The sequence below is a fragment of the Sus scrofa genome, chromosome 2 (assembly GCF_000003025.6).
Source record: "Sus scrofa isolate TJ Tabasco breed Duroc chromosome 2, Sscrofa11.1, whole genome shotgun sequence".
NCBI classification, from domain to species: Eukaryota; Metazoa; Chordata; class Mammalia; order Artiodactyla; family Suidae; genus Sus; species Sus scrofa.
In genome coordinates, this window is record NC_010444.4 from 17,167,440 (window position 1) to 17,189,493 (window position 22,054).

General features: G+C 51.7%; 1 protein-coding gene across 7 annotated transcripts in view; it reads right to left on the minus strand.

The window, feature by feature from the left end:
• Window positions 4,650-22,054, minus strand: part of PRDM11 (PR/SET domain 11) — a 92,001-nt gene continuing 74,596 nt past the window's right edge. For 4 of the 7 annotated variants that reach the window (XM_021083147.1, XM_021083148.1, XM_021083150.1 and 1 more), the window contains exons 6-8: window positions 19,279-19,466; window positions 14,699-15,325; window positions 4,650-13,690 (exon numbers count right to left, since the gene is read on the minus strand). In XM_021083147.1, the coding sequence (XP_020938806.1) occupies window positions 11,526-13,690; window positions 14,699-15,325; window positions 19,279-19,466 (2,980 nt within the window). In that variant the 3' untranslated portion in view covers window positions 4,650-11,525. The other 3 variants (XR_002341489.1, XM_021083151.1, XM_021083153.1) reach the window with 3 other exon arrangements.

Consider the following 22,054-nt stretch of genomic DNA (forward strand, 5'->3'; position numbering starts at 1 on the left):
TGTTCTTGGGCAAGGCCTTTTGGGGCTTTAACATCAATAAGATCAAAACTAAAGACATCTCTTTCTCTAACATCCCCCAAAGAAGTACACTCATCACCGCAAGAGCCAGCGCAGTGGCCCAGGGTTCACCTGTGTTCCAGGTGGCAGGCAGGGGACTTCCAACGTTCTGTCATCTCAGGCCTTCCTGGTGGCTGTTGCAGCCCTGGCTTCTGGAGGAAGAGGCTCAGGCATAAGTAGGGGCAGGGCCTAAATGCTCAGGTCAGTAGGAAATCACGTGGTCATGTGGCATTAAAACCAGAGGCTCTCAAAAAGGCTGAATGAGCCACAAGGATAAACTTCGCTTTCCAAGTCTGTGCTTGTAATTCCTTATTTTATATTATATGTATATTTGCTATACTGACTGCTAGGATCTTTTTTTTACTTTTTTAAAAGTTTTTATTTTATTTTTTAAAGTTTTTTATTTCTTCTATTATAGTTGATTTACATTGTTTTGTCGATTTCTGCTGTGCAGCGAAGTGACCAGTTTTATATATATATTATAAAATATTATATATATATATATATATTCCAGGATTTTTATTTCCCTAATAAAATAGGAAAAGTGGGTCTTGTCCCACATAGCCAAATATTGAGTACACTGTGTCTCACAGGTAACTATGAAGGTGGCCCCTGGAGCCCCAAACTAATATTTGAGAGTCTAGATTTATATAAAAGAGAAATAGAAGAGGCAAGAAGGTTTGCTGATCACTCTATTCTGGGTTTTCCACTGAATCGCTCTAAATAGCAAATTCTGCTCTCTACCCATAAAGAACTCAATCTAGAGCATTGCATTTAGGAGCTGAGAACCTGCAACCCAGCTAGGCTTTGTCACTGCCACCTCCATGGCCCTGGCCCTGCTCTCTACCCATAAAGAACTCAAGTCTAGAGCATTGCATTTAGGAGCTGAGAACCTGCAACCCAGCTAAGCTTTGTCACTGCCACCTCCTTGCCTCTGGGCTTGTTCCCACATCTGTAAAATAAATTTGGACCAAATTTAGCTTTAACATTTTGTGATTCTGAAGTCCAAACTTTTCACACATATCTTGCACAATGTCATGGACAAAACAAATTAAACCCAATACATGTGTACCTGCCCTCCTGCCCCAAGCCTGGTAATGCCCCCCTGGCATCTTCTGACAGTCCCTTCTGACAGCCACCTGCTCTTCCAAACAGCATGTGATGTTACCTGAGGCTCTGAGTCAGCCTCTTCTCATTTCCTTAATTTCTAATGGAGCCGGTGGCAATTTTCCACCCAGGAGTTTCTATTTTTTTAGAGCCAGCTGGAAGCACCGCCATTTCAAGGGCTCAGAATTCAAGCATCTGTTCTGTCTCCCTCCCTGGGCAGATGCTGGACAAGGATAGAGCCATGGGCTGTGGCTGCGGATGGATTTAGGGGGTTGGGCCTTTTCTCGGAATCAGCCTTGGAGAACTGCCCCCGCTCCCCTCCCTCATCTCCTGCAGGTGATCCAGCACAGACGGCCCTGGCAGGAACCCCAGCAGCTTCCCCAAGCCAGAGATGGAGGCAGACACCTACCTGGGAGGAGGTGGGAGGAAGCCAGTCTTAGGACTGGAAGCCAGACGTTGCCATAGAAACCGGTCTGGTGGTAGCTTGTCCTTAACTGGCTGAGGTCTCTTTTCAAGGTGGACTTGGCTAGAGCCTGGTTTCACATCTCAATTCCTGACACTCTTTCTTGGTGGCTCCGGGCAGCGGTTGGCAAGTTCATGATGGCAGAAATCCTGTTTCAGAAACTCGGGGATTCAAATCAGGGACCAGCAAGGAGAAACCTGTTTCTTCAGCACCAGACAAACCAAAACTTGTTCCAGTCTTTTCTCCCCAGAGCCAGGTAAGATGAGCCATTGAGCAGAGGAAGATGCCCTGAGTCTGTCTCTCCAGGCTGAGAAGGAAGAGGGGATTGAGGCAGAGGTTCCACACCAGCTTTGGCATAGGTGTTGGTGGCTCCGTATTAAAAGGCAAACCCTCTGGGAGCTCCCATTGTGGCTCAGTGGAAACAAATCCGACTAGTATCCATGAGGATGCAGGTTCTATCCCTGACCTTGCTCCGTGGGTCAGGGATCCAGTGTTGCCGCGAGCTGTGGTGTAGGTTGCAGACATGGTTTGGATCCGGCGTTGCTGTGGCTGTGGCGTAGGCTGGCAGCTGTAGCCTGGATTTGATCCCTAACCTGGGAACTTCCATATGCCGCAGGTGCGGCCCTAAAAAGCAAAAAATAAAAAAGGTAAAGGGCAACCCCTCACCCAGGGTAGGTCCAGGAATTCCAGGTGAAAGAAGGGAATCCCATACTTCCTAGCATCTACTAGGCGTAGTATGTTACATCCTAGCATCCTGATGTAAGAGATTAACAAGAATGATGATAATGACAGTTGCCATGCTGTAAGTCACTGCTCTGTTCTGACCCCTGAAGACATAGACTCACATAAGTGACTCATCAAGGGCTCACAGCTTGTAAGAGGCAGAGGGGGATTTGAATCTGGTATAGCTCTACCCTGAAAGTCCAGGCTCTGATGTATAGCCAGTGGCCAAGCGTCTTTATTGGAAAGGAAACAGATGCAAAGACAGCAGTTTCAAAATGCAACCTGGACCCATGGACTCTGAAAAGCACCACGCTGGAAAATTCACTTCCCTGGGGGAAATTGAGGTGCACCTTCCTGGATAGGGTGGGACATTGTCCAAAGGACAAGAGCAAGCTGGAGTGAAGGGGAGCTCAAGTAAGCACCTCAGGGGCCACCTCCCAGCTTGGTAGAGAAGGGGCTGGGTCAAGGCTGGATGTAGCCAGGGGTCAGATGCAGGGGTATCATAGTGGAACAAGGAACCTGAGACAGAGATGGGCAAGGTGGAAGAATCTGGGCTTTCCACGGTGACCAGCACAGCGTGGCTGGGACTGCACTTGCATCACGTGCCGCTTCAATTTGCTCATTCACTCATTCTTTCAATGAGCATTGATTAGATTCCGATTATGTGATAAGAACTGTACACAGTGGTATTAAAGAGCCTCTACTTTTCCCTTGTGGGCATTACGATCTAGAGGAGGAAGACCAGACACGGAACACACACACACACACACACACACACACACACACACACATCATATAATTGCAAACTGAGATAAGTGTTATGAAGGAAAAAATCAGGAGGAACTGTGTCTCAAGGGGAGCTATTTCGGCCGTGTGGTCAGGAAAGACCTCTCTGAGAAGGAGGCGTTTTCGCTGATAGGTAAAAATGAGAAGAGCTCAGCCAGGCAGCCCTCCTGGGGAAAACCACCCCAGGCAGAGGGCACAGCGTGCTGGGACGTCCTGCAGTGGAAAAGAGCTGCGTGAGCTGAGGAACAGAGCAGAGGCCAAGGAGCTTGGGCCAAGGAAGACACAGGAGGCCGAGTGGTAGCAGAGGCTGGGTCATGCAAGGCTGATGGATCATGATCAAGACTTTGGATTGAACTCTAAAACCAATGGGAAACCTTTAGAGGGTTTTAAGCAGAGAGGCTACCCCGACTGGAGCTTTTCAAAAGAGCACTGAAAAATTGTCAAAGAGCAGCCATTTGGGTCTTTAGGCAGCTGGCCGGTCTCCTGAGTCTTCTCTCTGGGATGAACTCAGCTTGTCTTTGAACCCTGGAGAGGAAAGCTGGGGGCAGCTGGGGAGAAGACTAGACCTCCTCCCTTACCACATCCTCCAAGCCCTGCTTTGGGGAGACCGAACTCATGGCCAAGTGCAGATGGGAGATATTCTTTTACTTGCTTCCCAGCGATGAATTCATCAGCAAGTTCCCGATGTGGTTGCAAATGTTCCGATGGCCAGCAGAAGGCGGGGCTGACCCTGGTTCACCTGGCTGGTGAGACACGGACAGCTATGCCCCTTTGCTCTTTCTCCCCACACCACCTCCGCTGGGGAAAGAAAAGAACCAGAACATTCCGTGGGGACTGCGTTGCAGCAGGAAGCCTCCAAGTGACCGAGGGGCCTAGAGGGACACAGGCTGGGAGGAAGATGGTGGACCCTGAGTGGCAGAGGTTCAGAAAAGGAGAGAGGGAAGGCCGGGGCTGAAGCTGGGCTGAGGTGAGCAGGAGCTGAGAGGAGAGGCTAGCATCCTGAGAGGAAACCACACAACCGTGTCTTTGTGTTTACTGAATGTATGCCTATCTGCTTTCTAAAACAAATTGGGCAAAACATCACTTATCACCCACCCCACACCAGTACCATTAGCAAACTACGGCTAAGGTCTCCTCCCGGGGCCCTGGCCGGCCAGTGGAGAATCATGTGAGGCCATAGGAGGGCGAATGCAAAGAACAGGTACCCGCAGTAGCTCTGCGTTTCCTCAAAGATTTTTGTGGGATAAACGCATGCGGGGCAAAGAGATTCATTTTAAGTGATCTCAGATCTCTTTTGGCCTGAAGGGTGGATGAGGCGTGTGGGTTACCTCCCGGAAGGGGACTTGAACGGGGCGGGGGACCTCGACCAGCAAGAAGGGACTCTTCCAGTTCCTTCAGACCCAGCAGCAGACAGGCATCTAACCGTGACCCCCAAGCATGGGCCTCATTCTGAATCAACCCTGAGCACAGGCTGGGCTAGAGGGCAGAGAAGAAGGCAGAGACTCCACCTCGGTGAGGAAATTTAAATGCTTTTATTAACAATCTCCTTACATTACAAGGATAATATGACAAAAGGAAAGTTTCTGCGTACATATTATGATAAACCAACATAGCTCTATTTGTATCCAGTGTTCTAGGTCCCATCACACAGGTACTATAAAGCGTAGTCTGCAAAATAATAACATCAAGAGTTTTTTTTTTAAGAAAGAAAGTATTAACATATTAATATGTATGTGATAATAGACTCCTAGGTATTTCCCCCACCCCCACTTTATTTTTCCTTTGTGATCGAAATGAAACGGTTCAGCAGCGTGGGGGTGGAGAGAAGGAGAGAGACGGGGCTGAAAAAGACGGAATCAGACTGCTGGCTCTTCCGGAGAGACAAAAGTGAAGACTGAGGGTGCCCCGAGGGCAGCCTGGCCCTTGTCTTTTGCGAGCAGTGTGGTGAGCGGCCGGCCTCCTGGCACGGAGGGCGGCGCCCGTGCTGCCCCGTGGGAAGCGCTCTCTCTGAGGTACAGTGCATTGTGGGATTGCTACCCGGGGGTGCCCAGCCTCTGGCCACGGGTCTGGTCCACCGCGGCAAGAGGAAGCTCGGACCGGGCCTGGTCTCTCTTGAGCCAGGCACTGGAGGGTGTTTGGAGACCCGGTTGGCAGCTAGCTGTGGCTCAAGGAGACCCAGGTGGACGTGGACGGGGTAGGAGGTGGGCATTGGCAGAACAGACCCGCCCCGGACTGTAGGTATGGGGGGGTCTGCTGGAGACTGAGGTACGTTGGTAAAATGGTAGGAGAGAGTACGACAGAGGTCAGAGGAGGCTCGGAGATGGGCGATGGGCGCCTCTGGAGAGCCACGAGGCAGAGGCGGGTCTAGAGAGCAGGAGAGGCAGCTGCCCTCTCTCTCCCTCCCTTCCGCTGTGGCCCCATCGGCCCCTCCTCCCCTAACTTCCGGGGAAAGAAACAATCGAGAGAAACCTGGAAGTGAAACGGATTTCTGATTCTGTCAGGGCTGCACGAGCCCTTCGTCATGCTGCCAGTGGCACTGGTGCCCCCCTGGCCCCCAGACATTCCCACCATCTGGGGGTGGGAGCAGGGACAAGCGGAGGAAGGTGCCCTCCCCAGCGGAAGTGGATGAGCTTGGGGCATGCGGCTCAGCCTCTGCCTCGAGTCACAGAATCAGAACAGTGTACGTGAACTAAACTTGCCTGCTATGGTGCCGGTGGGGTGACGGGGTCACTGGGCCTCCGTGCAGGAGAGGGAAGAACGTTATCCTGAGTTCAGCCAGCAGCAGCAGCTGTGCAAAGTGGGCTGGGCCAAAGCCCTGCTTCTGAACTGGAGTTGCTACTGAATGTATGAGTGTGCGGATATGTCTCTCTCACCCCTCCCCATTAGCTGATGCCCCCTGCCCTGGCCAGAAAGCCTCTGGATGGTGGGCAGCCCTGGCTGGCCATGCTGTCCTGGTAGACAGTGATGGAGTCGGCGAGGGAGGCCAGGACGGCGGTACCGCAAAGGTTTGGCCTCTAGGGGGCAGCAGAAAGTATCTAAAGGGGAGGGGGTGGCATCTTTCCTAGACCTCGCTGGGTCCCATCTGCATCTTTCCTATTGCCACCAACGCTGCTCATTCCTGTGGAGGGGAGGTTATTGGGGGGAAATTGTGCGGTGGTCCCTTCACCATGGGTCAGAGACCACATCCCACTGCCAAGCAGTGACCACCCAAGCGTATAGGCTGGGGGCGGGGACGAGAGGGGCACTTGAGGGGGAGCTCAAAGGGTGAGCATCTCCTCCGGACCTCAGACCAAGCCTGTGGGGAAGGAGAGAAAGTGCACGGAGAGGGCCGGGACTGGCTGCTCTCCTCTCCAACCCTCTGGGTAGGAGGCCCCGTTCCCAGCAAACCCTGCCTGCTCAGCTCCCCGGCTCCTCCACAAAGGCTCTGCCTCCTCCCTCTTCTCACAACACAGCGACAGGCTTTCCCGCTGCTCTCCCAGCTCTCTATAGACTCTATTTTTATATCTATTTAAAACATAGAAATGTATAAATATATAGGATATTATTTATAGATATATAGACGTGATTTAATCTCTTACTCTGTGTGTATACGTACTGCATATGTCCATATATACAATATATATGCTGTAGCATCTGTTTTATATACTGCACATACCCCTGCTTCCATGCACTCTCCTGGGGAGACTGGATTGCATAGGTATTTCCAGGGCGATACCACTTGAAGGGATGGGGGGGAGCCAGATGGAAGAGGAGGGACGTACCATTTTCCTCCCCAAAGGGCACTTTTTCTCCCTCTGGCTAACACAGAAGATCACCTCAAAGGCTTCTTAAAATATCACAGCTCCATCCACTCAGCTAAAGCACCTTGTCAACGGAGAGCAGAGAGACACCTTCCTCCGAGCAGGAGAAGAGCCCTGTGTGTCTCTGGACATATCCTTTCCTCCTGGAGATTGGAGCAGAAAGCTAGCCTAAGACCCAGGACCCAGCACCACCTCCCCAGGAGGCCAGCATCCGGAATGGGACTGTCTCCGGATCACCTGCCCTCCAAACATGCCTTTCTTGCCTAAGGAGGCCTGGCCTCCCCGCTTTGGCTGTGCCAGGCTGGCCTGGCTGGGCCTGCTGCTTGCAGAGGCGAGGGGGTACGAGGTCCGGAGCCTTCTGGCCATGCTTGGTGTAGGGACCAAGAAAGAACACGAATTCTACTTGGAAATCCACCTAGACCGGAAGCCAAAACCAGATCTAGATACAGAATTCCTCTTCCTACAGGGGGGTGGGGGAAAAAACAAAGGGGGTGGGAGCTACAAGTTCTATTTCCACCCCCAAGCCACTTCTGGACCCCACGAGGCTCCAGGTGAACAGCTAAAAAGAGGCCCAGCCCACAGCCCAGGCTGGGCCACATCTAGTCCATTTCAGTGTCTCCGCGGTCCTTTTCAGCATTCTACATGCTTGCACTGGTTTTCTCCTTCTTGGTATCACTTCCAAACAAATGGCAAATACTTAAACACCACCTTACATCATGACAAAGTCCTTCCTCTGAATTGAAGGGTCAACCCAAGCAAGTCAAGGAGAGAGGGGCTCAGCTAGACCATTCGACATAGAAACACGTCACTTGGACAGGGGTGGAGACCCCCTACTGCCCTAGATTCGTGGCCCAGCGCCAAATGCTGCCATCCAGAGATCCAGGAGTTGAAGCCTGGTCTCCTCCTCAAAGGAGGGTGAGGAAATGAGGGTCTGCCTGGAACTAGAGGATGTCACCCCCAGCCATCCAAAAAAAAAAAAAAAAAATCTGGTGTCGTAAATGCCCAGACGCTCATGTTTGATATGGCAAGAGTTGCAGACACGGCTAAGCTGTCCTCAGGCTTCGCAAATGGATACGAGATGGCAGTGGGTCTTTTTTTCCCTTCCATTGAAGAAAAGCAGACCATTTTAATCATAAGGCCTTACGGCGCCCTAGCTCTGCCTTATCTTTGCTTAGCACCATGGACCACAAGCCCGATATCACTTCCCACCCCTTCCGTGAACCAAAGAAAGTCACTCATCAGCCAACCCAGTGATAACAAGTCTCGACGCCAGAGACATAATCCTTTCATTCGAAGCCAGTTGGATGTCCCTTCTAAGCCAGGGGCTGAGTTTAAAAGCTCTGTCTTGTCCGAAGGAACCATATTCGCGATGCAAGGACTGCCTGGCCACAGCTTTTTATACCTGGCAAAGGGGGGAGGGGACTACCCAGGCGTGTGGTTTCCTGGGCCAGATCCTGAGGATCCCCTCAACCCAAGAATCCTTTTCAAGGAGGCAGGAGAGGAGAGGCGCCTGGGCTGGAAATCATGGGTAATGGCAGGCAGCATTCACAGGATAGACGCACTGGAGCCTCCGTAAAGACTCTGTGTAAATTGCAGTGGTGTGTCACCCCAATTGCTCCCTGTCAAGGCCAAGTGGCCTTCAGAGTGTCATGAGCGCCTGGAGTTTTAGAGGTGCCTTCTCAAACTTCAGGACCTACCAGAGAGCTCACCCTCTCCGAGGTCTGGAGCCTGGCTGGCAGGCGATGGCCTGCAGCCCCGTGCTGCTAGCCGCCACTCATGCTTCTGGTTCAGAGGCAGGTGGCTAGCTCCCAGCTTTTTCCAGAATGACAGAGTAGATGCTGGCACCAGCCCAAAGGATTCCCCACCCCCCGCCCCCCCGGCTCTGGATAAAAATTTGAGCTAATTTTGGCCATGGCCAACTGAGAGGCAACAGTTGCTGCCCTGATACAGTGCTCAGCCAGCCATCAGTGACCCTCTCCTGCTGGTTTTCAAATGAGTGGTCTAGGGGATGACTGCCTATCTCCTGGCGGGCTGGGTGGGGAGGTGCTGGGGGGGGGTGGGGCTGGAGAAGGCGTAAGGCAATTGTTGGCTAGAAGAAAAGATCCCAAGCTCACCTACTGTTTCTGGCCCACCTTGCCAGCCGTCTCTGCCTTCAACCCATCTTAGTCTGTGCAATGGTCAAGGAAAGGTCCTGCAGACGTGGTGGTTTGGGTGTGCGATGGACAGGAAGTCAAGGAGGGAAAAGTGGGCCCTTGTGCTTTGCACTTGACCAGTCACTGACCCTGATGGGAGGAGGAGCGGGAGGAGAAGACAGAGGCTTCAAGTGGAAAGATGGACGAGGCTGGGCATTTCCTAGCATAAGAAAGGGTTTGGGGTCTTTCCTTGCTACTTCTTGCTAACTCCTTGTTCAGAGGATGGTGGGGAAAATATGTGCAACTGGGGGGGGGGGGTGGAGTGAAGGTCACCAGGCAAGGGGTGCATTGATTTGTTGAAAAAGGCAGCATATGAGGCCTGGCAGTGGGACAGTCGGAGAAAACCAGTTGGTTTTATGTTGTTGTTGTTGTTTTTAACATGCTACATCACTGTCGAAAACAAACAGAAAAGTTTCAAAAATAATATATAATATATATAATATATTTATATAATGAAAAGCTATTGACTAGCAGCAATGATTCTAAAGTTATCTTAGCACCAAGACCATGGGGGTAGGGGGAAGGGACCTGTGGGGGTGGGGGGTGAAGGTCTGGCAGGACAAGGAAGGGGGAGGTGACATGTTCAGTGTTGATGACAGTTCCACTACGGTTCTCAACGGTGGCATGAGGCCTCGGGGACAAGATACACCAAGAAGGAAGGAAGCCACCACAGTTTTCTAATGTCTGAGCCGAGCAGGTTGGGGACACTGGGGCCATGCCTGTGGCCAGATCACACCATCCTTCGCCCACTGAGAGGGGTGGTACCCGACGGACCACAGGAAATGCAGATCTTCCTCCCTCCCCCCAGATAAACCTGCATCCAGGATGCAGGATCTCTGCATATCAAATATGCATCCATCACATGTGAAAACACAAACAGAAGATTTTAACAGCTCACGCACATCTAAAAAAAAAAAAAAAAAAAAAAAACTCCCTTGCGAGGTATACTGGTAATTAAATGAACAAAAGAGCATTGATCAAGACTCCTCTAGCTTAGACCACTATTTGCCTCAGGGAGCAGGCAAGTGGCTATTTCTAAAGCTTATATCGCGGTTGTGTGTGTATGTGTGTGTGTCTGAGTGTCTGTGTGTGTGTCTGTGTGTAGGCTGATGCCTTGAGAGTCCTGTCTTAGCTCCTGTTTATTCCTTTCTTTTAGGACGTCTCTACCCTGTTCAACAAAAGGAAGCGTCTGCAGACATAGATGCATTATCCACTTTCCCACGACCTTCCCGCCAGGCGGCAGGCCTTGTCATCAGCCTTATTGCAAAAGACGGACCCCATCTCTAGCGACTCTCATCGGAGTTATGCATAACCCAGGGCACAACTTGCATTGACATCTCCTGCCACTGGACTCTAGCAGGAATTTTCTGATTATTAAAGGGAAAAAAATAGCCCCCAATACATTATATGATTATAAAGACAGAATATAAATAATTCATGTAAATGGAATACATACTTTTCATTTGACCTGTTTTTAGCCAAAAATCGCTGCCCTACTGGGGTCTGGACTTCTTGGCTCTTCATTTCTCCACAGCCCTGGATCGGAACGGAATTAGATCATGTTATCCCACACCAGGTAAAAACAGGAATGGCAAGTGCTCACGCCCCGCTCTTCCCCTAGATTTCAAGCGCAGTGAGAAGGCGCTTTTGCCTTCAGTATAACAGGTAACATGTTCAGGATCCCAGGGGCTGGAAGGAGGGGGTCAACCGCCCAGGGACAGGAGGGGCGACAGAGGTGGGGAGCGGGCTGGTATCACCGTCTGACCGACCCGTTTGTTTCTCAGACCGTGGAAGGAACACTTGTCAGGAAATGAAGAAAAATCTCTCCAGCTGAAGTCGGGTGGGAGGGGGGAAAAAGTCAAACTTCCCGACCCCGATCCACAGCGCACCGTATCCCAAAATCAGAGCTCTTGATTCGGCGGGACCAGCGTGGCAATGAAGAGGCCAAGCGACTCCCCTCGTGAGACCGAACGAGAAAAGAAAAGGCGAGAACACACACCCAAACCCAAACCCCTCCACCCCCGAACGAGAACGTCAACGGGACAAGCTACCCAAAGGTGGTGACAGACCTGTCATCATAGCTTATGCGGTTGGTTGACTGTTAGGTGGGAACACGCGTGGCCCCAGCACATGCTTCTGTGAGTGAAAAGGAGTTTCCACGTGTGTTGCAGCTGCCAAGTTTTGTAGACGAGAGTCAGTTTCCGACGTTATTCCTTTCTGAAAGCTCCCAGTAGCTTCTGGTGGACGTGTCACCTTAGTTTTTAAAATTTTTCAGTGTGGGTTTATATATATATATATATAATATAATATAATATATATTTATATAATATATCAAAGCTTATGAGTATAGATTAAAAAAATATTCAACAGCTTAGTGAACTCTGTGACGCCAGCTCCCTAAATATCCGGATAAAACTCTGACCCGTGGTCCACGGTCTGCAGCACCGGCTTCTGCTCCAGCGCAGACATCCTGCTGAGGACCTCGGCCGACAGTGTGTAACTGTTGCCAGACTTCTCCTCGAACCAGCTGTCCAGGGCTCGCTTGGCATCAAAGTTGGCAATGGGAGGGCCGTTGACAGCGATGGTCAACAGGTCGCTGAGCTGCTCCAGAGTCAGCCGGGAGCGGTGGTTTTTGCGGACTCGCTGCAGGGCGTTGCGGCCTTTCTCGCAGCAAGCGGTGGACGTGGGGAGGACTTTGAGGACCTGGATGATCTTGTTCAAGAGCGGAAACCTCTGCTTGTACTTGCAAATGTGGCCGATCAGGTCTTTGAAGCCATTTTTGGTATAGTAATCGGCCTTGAGTTCCCGCCACTCCATCAGCAGGCTCCCCCGGGGGTCCAGCCCCTCCCGACAGACATCGCGGGAGAAGGTGGGGATGGCTTCCAGGTGATCAAAGATCTGAACCATGTCCTCCTTGCCATAGCTCATGAGCTCCTCGCTGTTCCGGGGCCAGGCGGTCAGGTCGAACACCTGGCAGGCCTTCACGAAGATCCGGCTGCGGGAATCGAACCTCTGAGCGAGGATCACTTGGGTCTTCTGGCAGATCTTCTCCCGGATGGACTGGAACTTGGCCTCGGCCACCCTGAGGTTCTTCATGGCGATCCCGTTGAAGCTCTCCCGGAAGTTCTCTTCGAACTCCTGCAGGTACTCCCCCGGGGAGTCGGCCAGCCGGCTGATCTCCTGGATGGCCTCCTCGATCTTGTCATCCACCTGGGACACCAGGAGGTACTCGCCCTGGAAGACATAGGCCAGGCGTGAGAGCACGGCGATCACGTCCAGGAGGAAGTAGATGAGCTTGATGGACTGGTAGTCCATGAGGAACTGCAGCAGGGCCAGCGCGATGGCCGAGGCGTCCGCCCGCTGGGTCTGGCTGCTGACGTCCTTGAGGTGGGCCACCACCTCCAGGTAGTCCTTGATGAGCGCATTGAGGACGTTCTGCTCCCCGATGATCCACCTCACGGCCCGGATGTCCCCCAGGAACTCCGTCTCCTCGCAGAGGGTGGAGGCCGTGGACCGCAACTCGCACATGAGGCGTGGCGAGTAACGGTAGAAACTCAGCAGCTGCTTCAGGTTGTTCTCCAGCTCCTCCAGGCAGGGCAGCTCCTTCCCACTGATGGCATCCAGGATCTCCAGGTGGGGCCGGTGCACCATGAAGGGCAGGCACAGCAGCCAGGGCAGCGTCTTGCGGATGGTCATGAACATGCTGGCCCGCAGGCTGGCCGTGACGTTGGCCCCGTCGATGCCCAAGCCGACGGTGGGCTTCTCATCCTGCAGCCGGATGCCCAGGCCCGAAAAGGCCCGGTCAAGCGCCTGGAGATAGCTCTCTGTGCTGGAGAACCCCAGTTCCTGCAGGGACAGGAACTCCGTGGCCGGGGGCCCGTCGCTGCTGGTGTATTGGACGTAGACGGCCACCGTGTCGGCCAGCAGGTCGTCGCTCTGCCCGTCCAGGATGATGCTGAGGCACGGCGACTGGCGGATGCGCTCCACCAGGTCCTCGCGCAGCGCCCGGGCGATGTGATGGATGAGGATCTGGCAGTCTCCCTCGTTCATGTACTGGTCCACCACCTTGAGCTCACACTTCCGCAGCAGCTCGGCCAGGGGCCGGAAGTCCAGGTAGGGCCTGCCCTCCAGGGCCAGGTGGTAGGCGGTGTTGAAGAGCAGCGTCATGTTGCGACACATCTCCTCCGTCTTCTCGGGGTGCATGCGGAGCTTGTAGAGCTGCAGGCACTTCTTGTGCAGGTTGCTCTGGCTGTGCAGTTTGATGGTGTGGATCTTGAACTGCTTGGAGCCGATGATGAAGGCCGAGGTCCGGGAGGACTGCACCGTGTACTGGCGGCAGACGTGGCACCACATCTCATTGAGGGTCGGGGAGTACCGCAGGAACCAGAACTTCTTCAGCCACTCCTGCTTGAAGCGCCGGATTCGGCGCCCGGTGGCCGACGACATCTTGGAAGGCTCGTCGGTGGCCGTCATCATGTCGTTGGAGACGGATTCGTCTGCCGAATCGACTTCCTGGTCATCGTCCTCCATGATGGCGGGGCCGGAGACCAGGCTCTCGGAGGCTGGAAGACAAACGGGAAAGAAACAGTTACACCCACCCGGGGGGCAGGGCGGGGGTGGGGAAGCACAGAGGTTCCCAAACTGAAAGCAAGACTGTCCCAAAGGGAGGGGTCACATTCCGTGAAACAGATGCCGATTCCTACCACAAACTGAATCCCAGCCTGGAATTCCTCAATAAGCCCTCGTGTTATCCACGCGTGTCTCACCCTCTTCGTGGACGCGCCACGGTGGCCCCCGTGCACCAGGCTGCCTGCCCTCACCCTCCACACGGAGGCGCTCAAGAGACTTAAAGTTCTGTGTCAACTGAGCCGCGCAGGCAGGAGAGCAGAGCTGATGGAGGAACGAGGGTCTCGTCCACCCCACCACGGACGTGGTCAGTGGAAGCTAGCTGCCCCTCCTGCGAAGGCAGCTTGGGCCCCAGGGATTTCAGGATCAGAATGCACTTTAGCTAAGAGATGTGCTTGGAATATCCGAAAGAGCTCATTCTGAGCTAAGGGATGCGGTTAAGATAGGAAGTGCTGTGTACATCTCGAGCTCAGCTGCAGATGTGGACTGAACAGGCTTCCTCAAGGATGACCCACTCCAAAAGGTCCAGGCAGCCCACAGGGAAGGCAGCTGAATGCCCTGTATCCCCATCGGGAAGGCCGAGGCTCTCCCCCACGGGACAGCCTCTTGGGACTGGGGAGAGAGAGAGAGAGAGATGGGGTTTAGAAGCTGGGCTTTGGGGAAAGACACAGAGAAAGGTAAGGGGTCAAGAACACAGCACACACCCCTCCTGCAGCGGAAGTTCCTTTATTGAGGAGGAGGATACAAGAGCGAGTCGCAGAGCCCCCACCGGCGCTGTAAGGCGGACCATCGGAGGCCCCCCGAGGCCGTGGCCGGTGCCCGCCTCCCAGGTACAGGTCCCAGGTGTCCCCAGAGGTGGCCCCACCGGGAGCACCAGGCCCCCCCTCTGCACTGCCCACCGCGAGCTCTTCCCTCCGACAACCGTCTCATCCACACCAACTTACCTGCGGGGTCTGAGAACTCTGGGAGCTCCAGTACCTGTGCGGGCAAGGTGGGGGGCTCAGGAAGTGTGCCAGACTTAAGCATGTCTAGTTCGGCCTGCAGTTCCCGGACCTTCTTCTTTAGGCGAATACAGTTAGGACAAAAAGAGGTGGTGGGAAGCTCGTGAGGGTCGGAGGCAAGGGAGGCCTCGGCGGGACTGTCGGCCTTGAACGACGACGGCTCCTCTTCTTCATCCTCCAAGGGGCCTGCCTCCTTGGGAGCCCCCTGGGGGATCTTCCAGTCCCCCTCCCCCTGGGTCCGGCTGACATTCTGCACGCCATGCGACACGGTCATTGCACACTGACTGTAGCCGTCGTCCTGGTACTTGGGGACCTTCCTGATGACCAGCGAGGTGCTCAGAGCCAGCTGGTGGGCTTCTACCTTTGCAGATTCCAGGGAGGCCTCCAACACGTCCTTGAAAATGAGGTCAATTTTCTTCTTCTTGGCCTGAGGGTGCACGTCCCCCTCATCAAAGCCACGCTTGTAGGGACTTTTGCCCTGTCTCAACACAGGGAGCGGAAGGGGGCCCCTCAGGTCTTCTGGGTTATCCAGAGCCTGCTCAGACTTCTCCCTCTGCAACCTCTTCTCTCCTAGGAAGGAAAACCAGGGTGTGAGGAAGTGGGGAAAAGCCCCAAAGAGCAGAAAGCAACAGAAAACAAAGCGCTCCTGTTAGGAAGTCCATTGACACGTCCCCCTGGGGCTGGCCTTGTGCGGCAGGTGTGGCAAAAGGGAGGCAGGTGACTCCATGGCTCGCGGGGTCTTGAGTCCAAAGACCCGGAAAAAAGTGGGAAGAACTCTTTTTAAAGAAACCATTTCAATGGAGCCCTATGTATAGAAGCTCTATGTTTATAAATTGAGCAGATGCTAGGGAGGAGGGGAGCTGGAAGTTAAGGAACTTGCCATCCCATCATCCTAGAAGATGCCCTCCCACCTGATTGGGCAGGGTGGGTGGTAGCAATCTCAGCTAAGTGCGATGGCTTCCCCATCGGTCTAGGCTTCTCCTCCGGTCCCAGCAATTGGAAGAAAGATTGGCTGCTTCGACTTGGTAAAAGGTACACATGAAACACGGAGTCCCATTCCTTCCTCCTCCCTGACTCTTGGGAGACGGCTGCTGCGGGCAAAGTCTGCCCTAGAGCAACGGTCCTTTCTGATTCTCCCAGTAATCAGAAGCCTGGGAGCAATGTGAGGAAGCACGGCCTGAACCTCTGTGGTTCTCACGGAGGCCCGAGGCAGGAAGAAAAGGGAACGTGGGGACACTGACAGCTGCCGTGGGCTCCAAGCTGGCAGCCTCCAACAAGATAAAACACAGCGCGCCCACACTGACCCAACGCATTCTCAAAATGCAGTAGCTGTGTGTCCTTATCTGACAATTCTAAGGACGCTTCCTTTTCTAGTTTTTTTCTATCATGTAAATGACGTCAAAGACTTGGTGAGCTCCCCAGCAGTAAATTATGTTAGCCTGATTCTTCAAAATGGCCAAGAGAGTTTCAAAAATTACTACAGATATGCCAATGCTGCCTGGAGGGACGGATGTTAAGAGGGGCCCTCAGAAGATTCTGGCAGCTGCCTCTGGAGCTGGGAAGCTTCAGAGGCTTCCTGGGATCTGGGACGGGGCTCTGGGAGATGTGACTCTGACCAACGACCTGACCTGAATGTACGTTGTATTTCTGCTTCCAAGAGCGGCATTTGCTAAAGGCCTCTGAGTGAAGACCAAGGGCTCTCCATGTGCAATCCAGATGTTCCAGGCTGTGACCAAGCCTTGGCATCCCATGGCCGCCATGGGGTGCTGTGCCCCAGCCTTTGTGTGACTCCAGGTTTCCCACACGTAACAGCACAGAAGGGAGCAACCTATTCAGGAGGCCCCTTTCTGTCCTCCCAGGAACGCTTAAGGAACCACCTTATCTCCACTGCTCTTGAAACTCAGGTGGCTCCCTGCAGCCTAATTTCTATAACAGCTGAGGGGCGGCAAGGGTGGAGATGAAGAGAATTGTTAAAATAGTCAACACTATGAATGCAACATTCGTGTTACGGAGTAGACACTTGCCCATCAGAATCTGGGAAAGTCAAGGGTCACTCTTTCACTTTCTCATGGACCCATCAGGCAGCAAACAGCTGAGGCTGTTGGGAGGTCAAGGCTACCCATCCCTGGGGATTCGTCATCCTCCAGGACAATGTTATTCAAATTTTCTAGGATGAGCAGGAGAACTCTTTGGGCTCAAGGTTCCCAGAAAAATCCATGGCTCAAAAAAAAAGACCTTTAAGCATTACAGACTTGATTCTAAAGCCTCCATAAAACATGAGGGAAACCCCACAAAGTAAATCAATAACTGAAAGTAGATAAAGAACATAAATTATTTGAATATATGCATTAGATACAGCCTATTCTCAACAGAAAACCACAAAGGAATCATTTATACTCTTCAGGAAGCCGTTTGGGGCTCTAACTAATGTCCCTACTTAATGAGGACTAGTCGATCTTGCTCTGGCCTTTATCCGGGCTCCAGCCTCCAGTTACAAAGAAGCCTCCTTCCAGGTAAGACCTTATGTGATTGAGCATGTGGAGGGCGGGGTCCCTCCTCCACAGCAGGACTGGCACGCAAATCTAAGACATCACTAAGCACATCCAGAGTCTGCCAAAGCTACACGTCTAAAGGCCGGTGAGCTCCATGGCTGCTCCCAAGGGCTTTAGGGCCAAGCCCACCTTCTCCTCTGGCCCTGCCCCATGGTGGCTTTCGGTTTCCCTTCTGTTTCCTACTTCTCAGCCTGGCCAGGAACAGACACTCCTTCCTCCTGTGTCTTCAGCTGTCTTGGTTTATCTCAGGTCACGTCTGTCTGCCACGATCCTTTGAACCACTCCTGAAAGCTCATGCCCTTCTCTGAGCATTCCCCTTGGGTCTTGGGGCTCTCTGAGGATGACGCAGCTTGAGGTGCTTTGGCGAAGACAAGGGGGAAAAACGACATTAGAGGTCCAGAAGAATTCAAGAAGATCATGGCCAGGGGATGGAAAGCATGTCTTCAGATATGACGTGTGGTTGTCTCTTCTTCTCGTGATATGATTTCTTTTTTGAGACCTCCTGGTGGTCTTCATTCATTTCTTCTTTTATCCATTCAACAGAGATTTACTGAGCACCTACTATGTATCAGGCACTTTTCTACAAGGCATTTCCAGAGGTCAAATGTCAACCATTGCAATCACGTCGGGTAAACATGCCTTCCTGAGTGTAATCGGCATGTGTGTGCCCAGCTCCCAGCTCCAAAGAAGACAAAGAGATGAATGTATCTATTGGGTCTCCTCTCATTGCCCATCCAATCACCAGATACCTTTTACCAAGTCAGGCAGCATCTGTGCACTCAAAGTCCACAGTTTGCTTTGTTCCATTTGGGTTTCAAAGATAGCTTAATTTCAATGGGTCATTCTCATCCCTCTTTTCATCTTTCCCCCTCATATTCCAACGGAAGCTTTATCTCCAGCAATTAGGTTGGTCAGGAACATGATACGGTAGGGTTTGGGGATGGCCTTGGTTCCCGAGACCAGATGGACTCTGGTTTTAGTGCAAGATCCCACTGGAAAAAGGACCTGGACTCACCTGTTTGCCCTGGCACAGCTGAGGATGGAGTAAAGGGGCAAAGGGCTAGGAGCTGGGGAGTATTTTAAACCACTTTCAAATGACTCATTTAAATGGAGCCTGTGTGGACACTCACCCACCAGGCCACGACCCACATGGCAAGTCACCTTCCCTCCTCCCTCTAACCTTCTTCTATAGTGATTGTTCTTTCATAGCATGGCAATAGGAATGCCAGGAATGAGACCAGGAGGAAGCCAGGAAGAAACTCGTTTTGTCTGGGAGGCCCCGTAACACTGTAGGTAAAAAGCTTAGACCTCGGACTCAGACAGATGTGAGTTAGGAGGCTAGCTCTGCCCCTGCCGTATCCCAGGGCTTCTGGGTGAGTCACTGTATTTACTGATGCTCAGTTTCTACATTTGTAAGATGGGGTTAATAATCCACATGATATCATCAGTATTGAAAGTTTAGAACTGAGGGCTTTCAAGGGTGAAGCAGACATTGTTCGAAATCTTCTCACCGGTGGGGCAGGGGCTACTGTGATGACGACATGGGACCCGGTAGAAAACCTTCGTGGTACATATTAAGTACTCAGTAAATGCTACCTCGTATCGCTGCAGTTACTGAGGCAATGGCAATGGATGACATCCTTCCATCAATTCGAGTTGGAGAAACAGTCAATTCTGATTAAGCTTATATGCTTGGCTTTGGGGACGTGCCTCTCTCCCTGATACTCTGAAATGTCTATAGTAGGGCTTCTGACTGTTTTTGAGCAGGGAGAACACACAGGGTGGCCACAGCCCAGCCTCCAGCGGCTTCTCAGATCCAGCCCATCAGTTCCCCCAAGTCCCTCGGGGTCTCCCCACATCTGGGGTACTGCATGGCCCATCAGTTTGCCTGGAGAGCTCCTAGAGAAGCATTTCTGGCCTCCCCAGGGCTAGGTGGTGGGCGTGGCCCTCCCCTGGGGCGCGGGCACTCACCTCTGGCCAGGTTGCGGTGGATGGTTTCCTGGGACATGCTGTGCAGGCGCTTCATGTAGTCCTCGCTGTACCAGACCCGCAGCCACTCCCCGGGCCGGATGTCCCGGCAGGCCCGGAAGTAGATACGCTCGCTGTGCTGGAATGCCAGCAGGTTCTGCTCCCTCTCCTCCCGGGAGATGACCACGTACCTGGGGGCGAGGGGGACAGGTGAGAATGCATGGACCATTCTAGGGTGAGTGCCTGCCAGTGCCAGGCACGGTGCCCGTGTGGCTGGACAGCCACCAGCCTGTGGGCATCTGCAGAATCCACAGAGCAGCTGCCCTGCTGAGGAAAGGAACACCAGCTGGAGTCGGTCCCTTGTCTCACTGTTTTGTGTGACTTCAAGCAAACCTCTGAACCTCTCAGGATCTCTGTTTCCTGAAACTGGAAATGACACCTGCCCTGCCTACCTCCTAGGTCCTGGTAAGTACAAGATTCAACAGCAGGTATACAGGTGACAGAAAACTGAAAGAGCATCTGGCCCACTCTTCATTAACTTTTAACCGTAGGGGTTCCCAGATACCCACAGGCCTCTGACACTGGTAAGGGTGAGATCCTTGAACTGTTTCAGTATGTCACAAAATCTAGCAGAAACAAGCCATGTGACAAGCGTGCCCACGAGATCAATTAAATGCTCGAGATCAAAAATCTTTAAAAATAGGGGATCTGATGGGAACGGGGAGAGGGGTAAATAAGAGGCCAGGAAAGGTTAGCAACCACTGGTTAATCTAAGTCATTTTAGGGTAAGGAAACTGAGGCTCAGAGAGGCTAAGTGACTTGCCTAAGGTCACACAGCTAGTAAACAAGACATGGAGCACTGAGGAATGTTCCCACTAGAACATTCAAATCTTATGTGGGCATGTCAAGCACCAACTTAGCAATGCCCAAATAACCTTAAAAGTTCTGTCAAACCCTCACAATCTATGGCCCTCACTCATTCTCCCTGAAACAACATTTCCAACATCCAACCTGCCACCTCACTCACCTCCAAAAGGTGAGAAGATGCAACATCTGAAAAGTGGAGATGTACAAATCAAATGGGCAAGAGGACATTATTTAGAGTTTTAGGGTTCTGTGCCATGCCTAGGAAATTCGTAGTCAAAAAAACTTTTTGGGAGTTCCCTTCATGGTTCTGCAGTTAACAAACCCGACTATCATCCATGAGGATGCAAGTTCGATCCCTGGCCTCGCTCAGTGGGTTAAGGATCTGGCGTTGCAGTGAGTTGTGGTGTAGGTCGCAGACGCAGCTCGAATCTGGCGTGGCTGTGGCTGTGGTGCAGACCAGCAGCTACAGCTCTGATTAGACCCCTAGCCTGGGAACCTCCATATGCCATGGGAGTGGCCCTAAAAAGACAAACAATAACCAAAAAAACCAAACTTCTTTTCCTTATGCTATGATTTGTCTCAAAAGCCAGGGAAGAAATCAAAGTCTGCCTGACTGGTACAGTCCAAAGAATTGCACTTGGAGCAGACCAGGGGAAATTAGTTCACAGAAAAAAATTCAAATGGACAAAGAACAAATCAAAGTGTTCAGCATCACTAGTAACAAAGGAGCGCAAAGTAGCACATTGTCTCATTGGCAGAGATCAATTTTTTAAATGATGAGCTCTGTATTGGTAGAAGTGTCAAGACTAGTGTCTCCCATACTGGTGGTGGAGAAGAAACTGGTACAGCCCTTTGGGAAACAAATCGGCAACACAGACTTGAATGAGGATTTCATGTTCACAGAAGCACTACTCACAATGGTCAAAAGCAGGAAGCAACCCAAGTGTTCATTGATGGATGAAGGGATAAACAAGATGTGGTATATCCACCCAATGGAATATTAGTCAGCCATAAAAAAGGAAGGGACTTCTTGCAGGACATTACACCCAAAAAAATCAGAATATACATTCTTCTCAAGTGCATGTGGAACATTCTCAAAGACTGATCACATCCTGGGGCACAAACCTAACCTCAACAAATTTAAGAGTACAGAAATTATTTCAAGTGTCTTCTCTGACCACAATGGCGTGAAACTAGAAATCAACCACAGGAAAAGAAATGAGAAAAAACTAGCTACATGGAGACTAAACAACATGCTACTAAAAAACCAATGGGTCAACGAGAAAATCAAAAAGGAAATTAAAAGGAAGGGAATTCTGACCCAGGCTACTACATGGAGTATCCTTGAAGACATGTACTAAGTGAAATAAGCCAGTCACCAAACAAATACTATACAAGTCCACTCATACAAAGTAGTCAAATTCACAGAGACAGAATGCAGAATTGTGACGGCCACGGGTTAGGGGAGGGGTAAATAGGGAGTTAGTGTTTAATGAGTACTGAGTCACGGCTGGGGAAAATGTGAAGCGTTCAGGAGAGGGAGGGCAGTGATGGTGGCCCAACAATGTGAATGTACTTAATACCACTGAACTTTACACTTTAAAAATGGTTAAAATGGCAACTTTTATGTTATGTGGATTTTTTCAAAACTTTTGAAAAAGTTTGAAAAAATTAGAATGTTAAGATGCAGACCAAAAACACAAACCCCGTGTGCTACCAGGCTGACTGTTCCACTGTTTGAAATAGTGCAGAAGCAAAACCATCTAAACGTCCAATACTAGATAAATGATTTAATAAACCATGCTATCTTGGTACAATGGAATGTTACTCATCTACAGAAAAATGTTTTCACAGAATATTTCATGACATGGAAAAACGGTCCTGATGGAATGCAAAGTGGGCACAAGAGGAC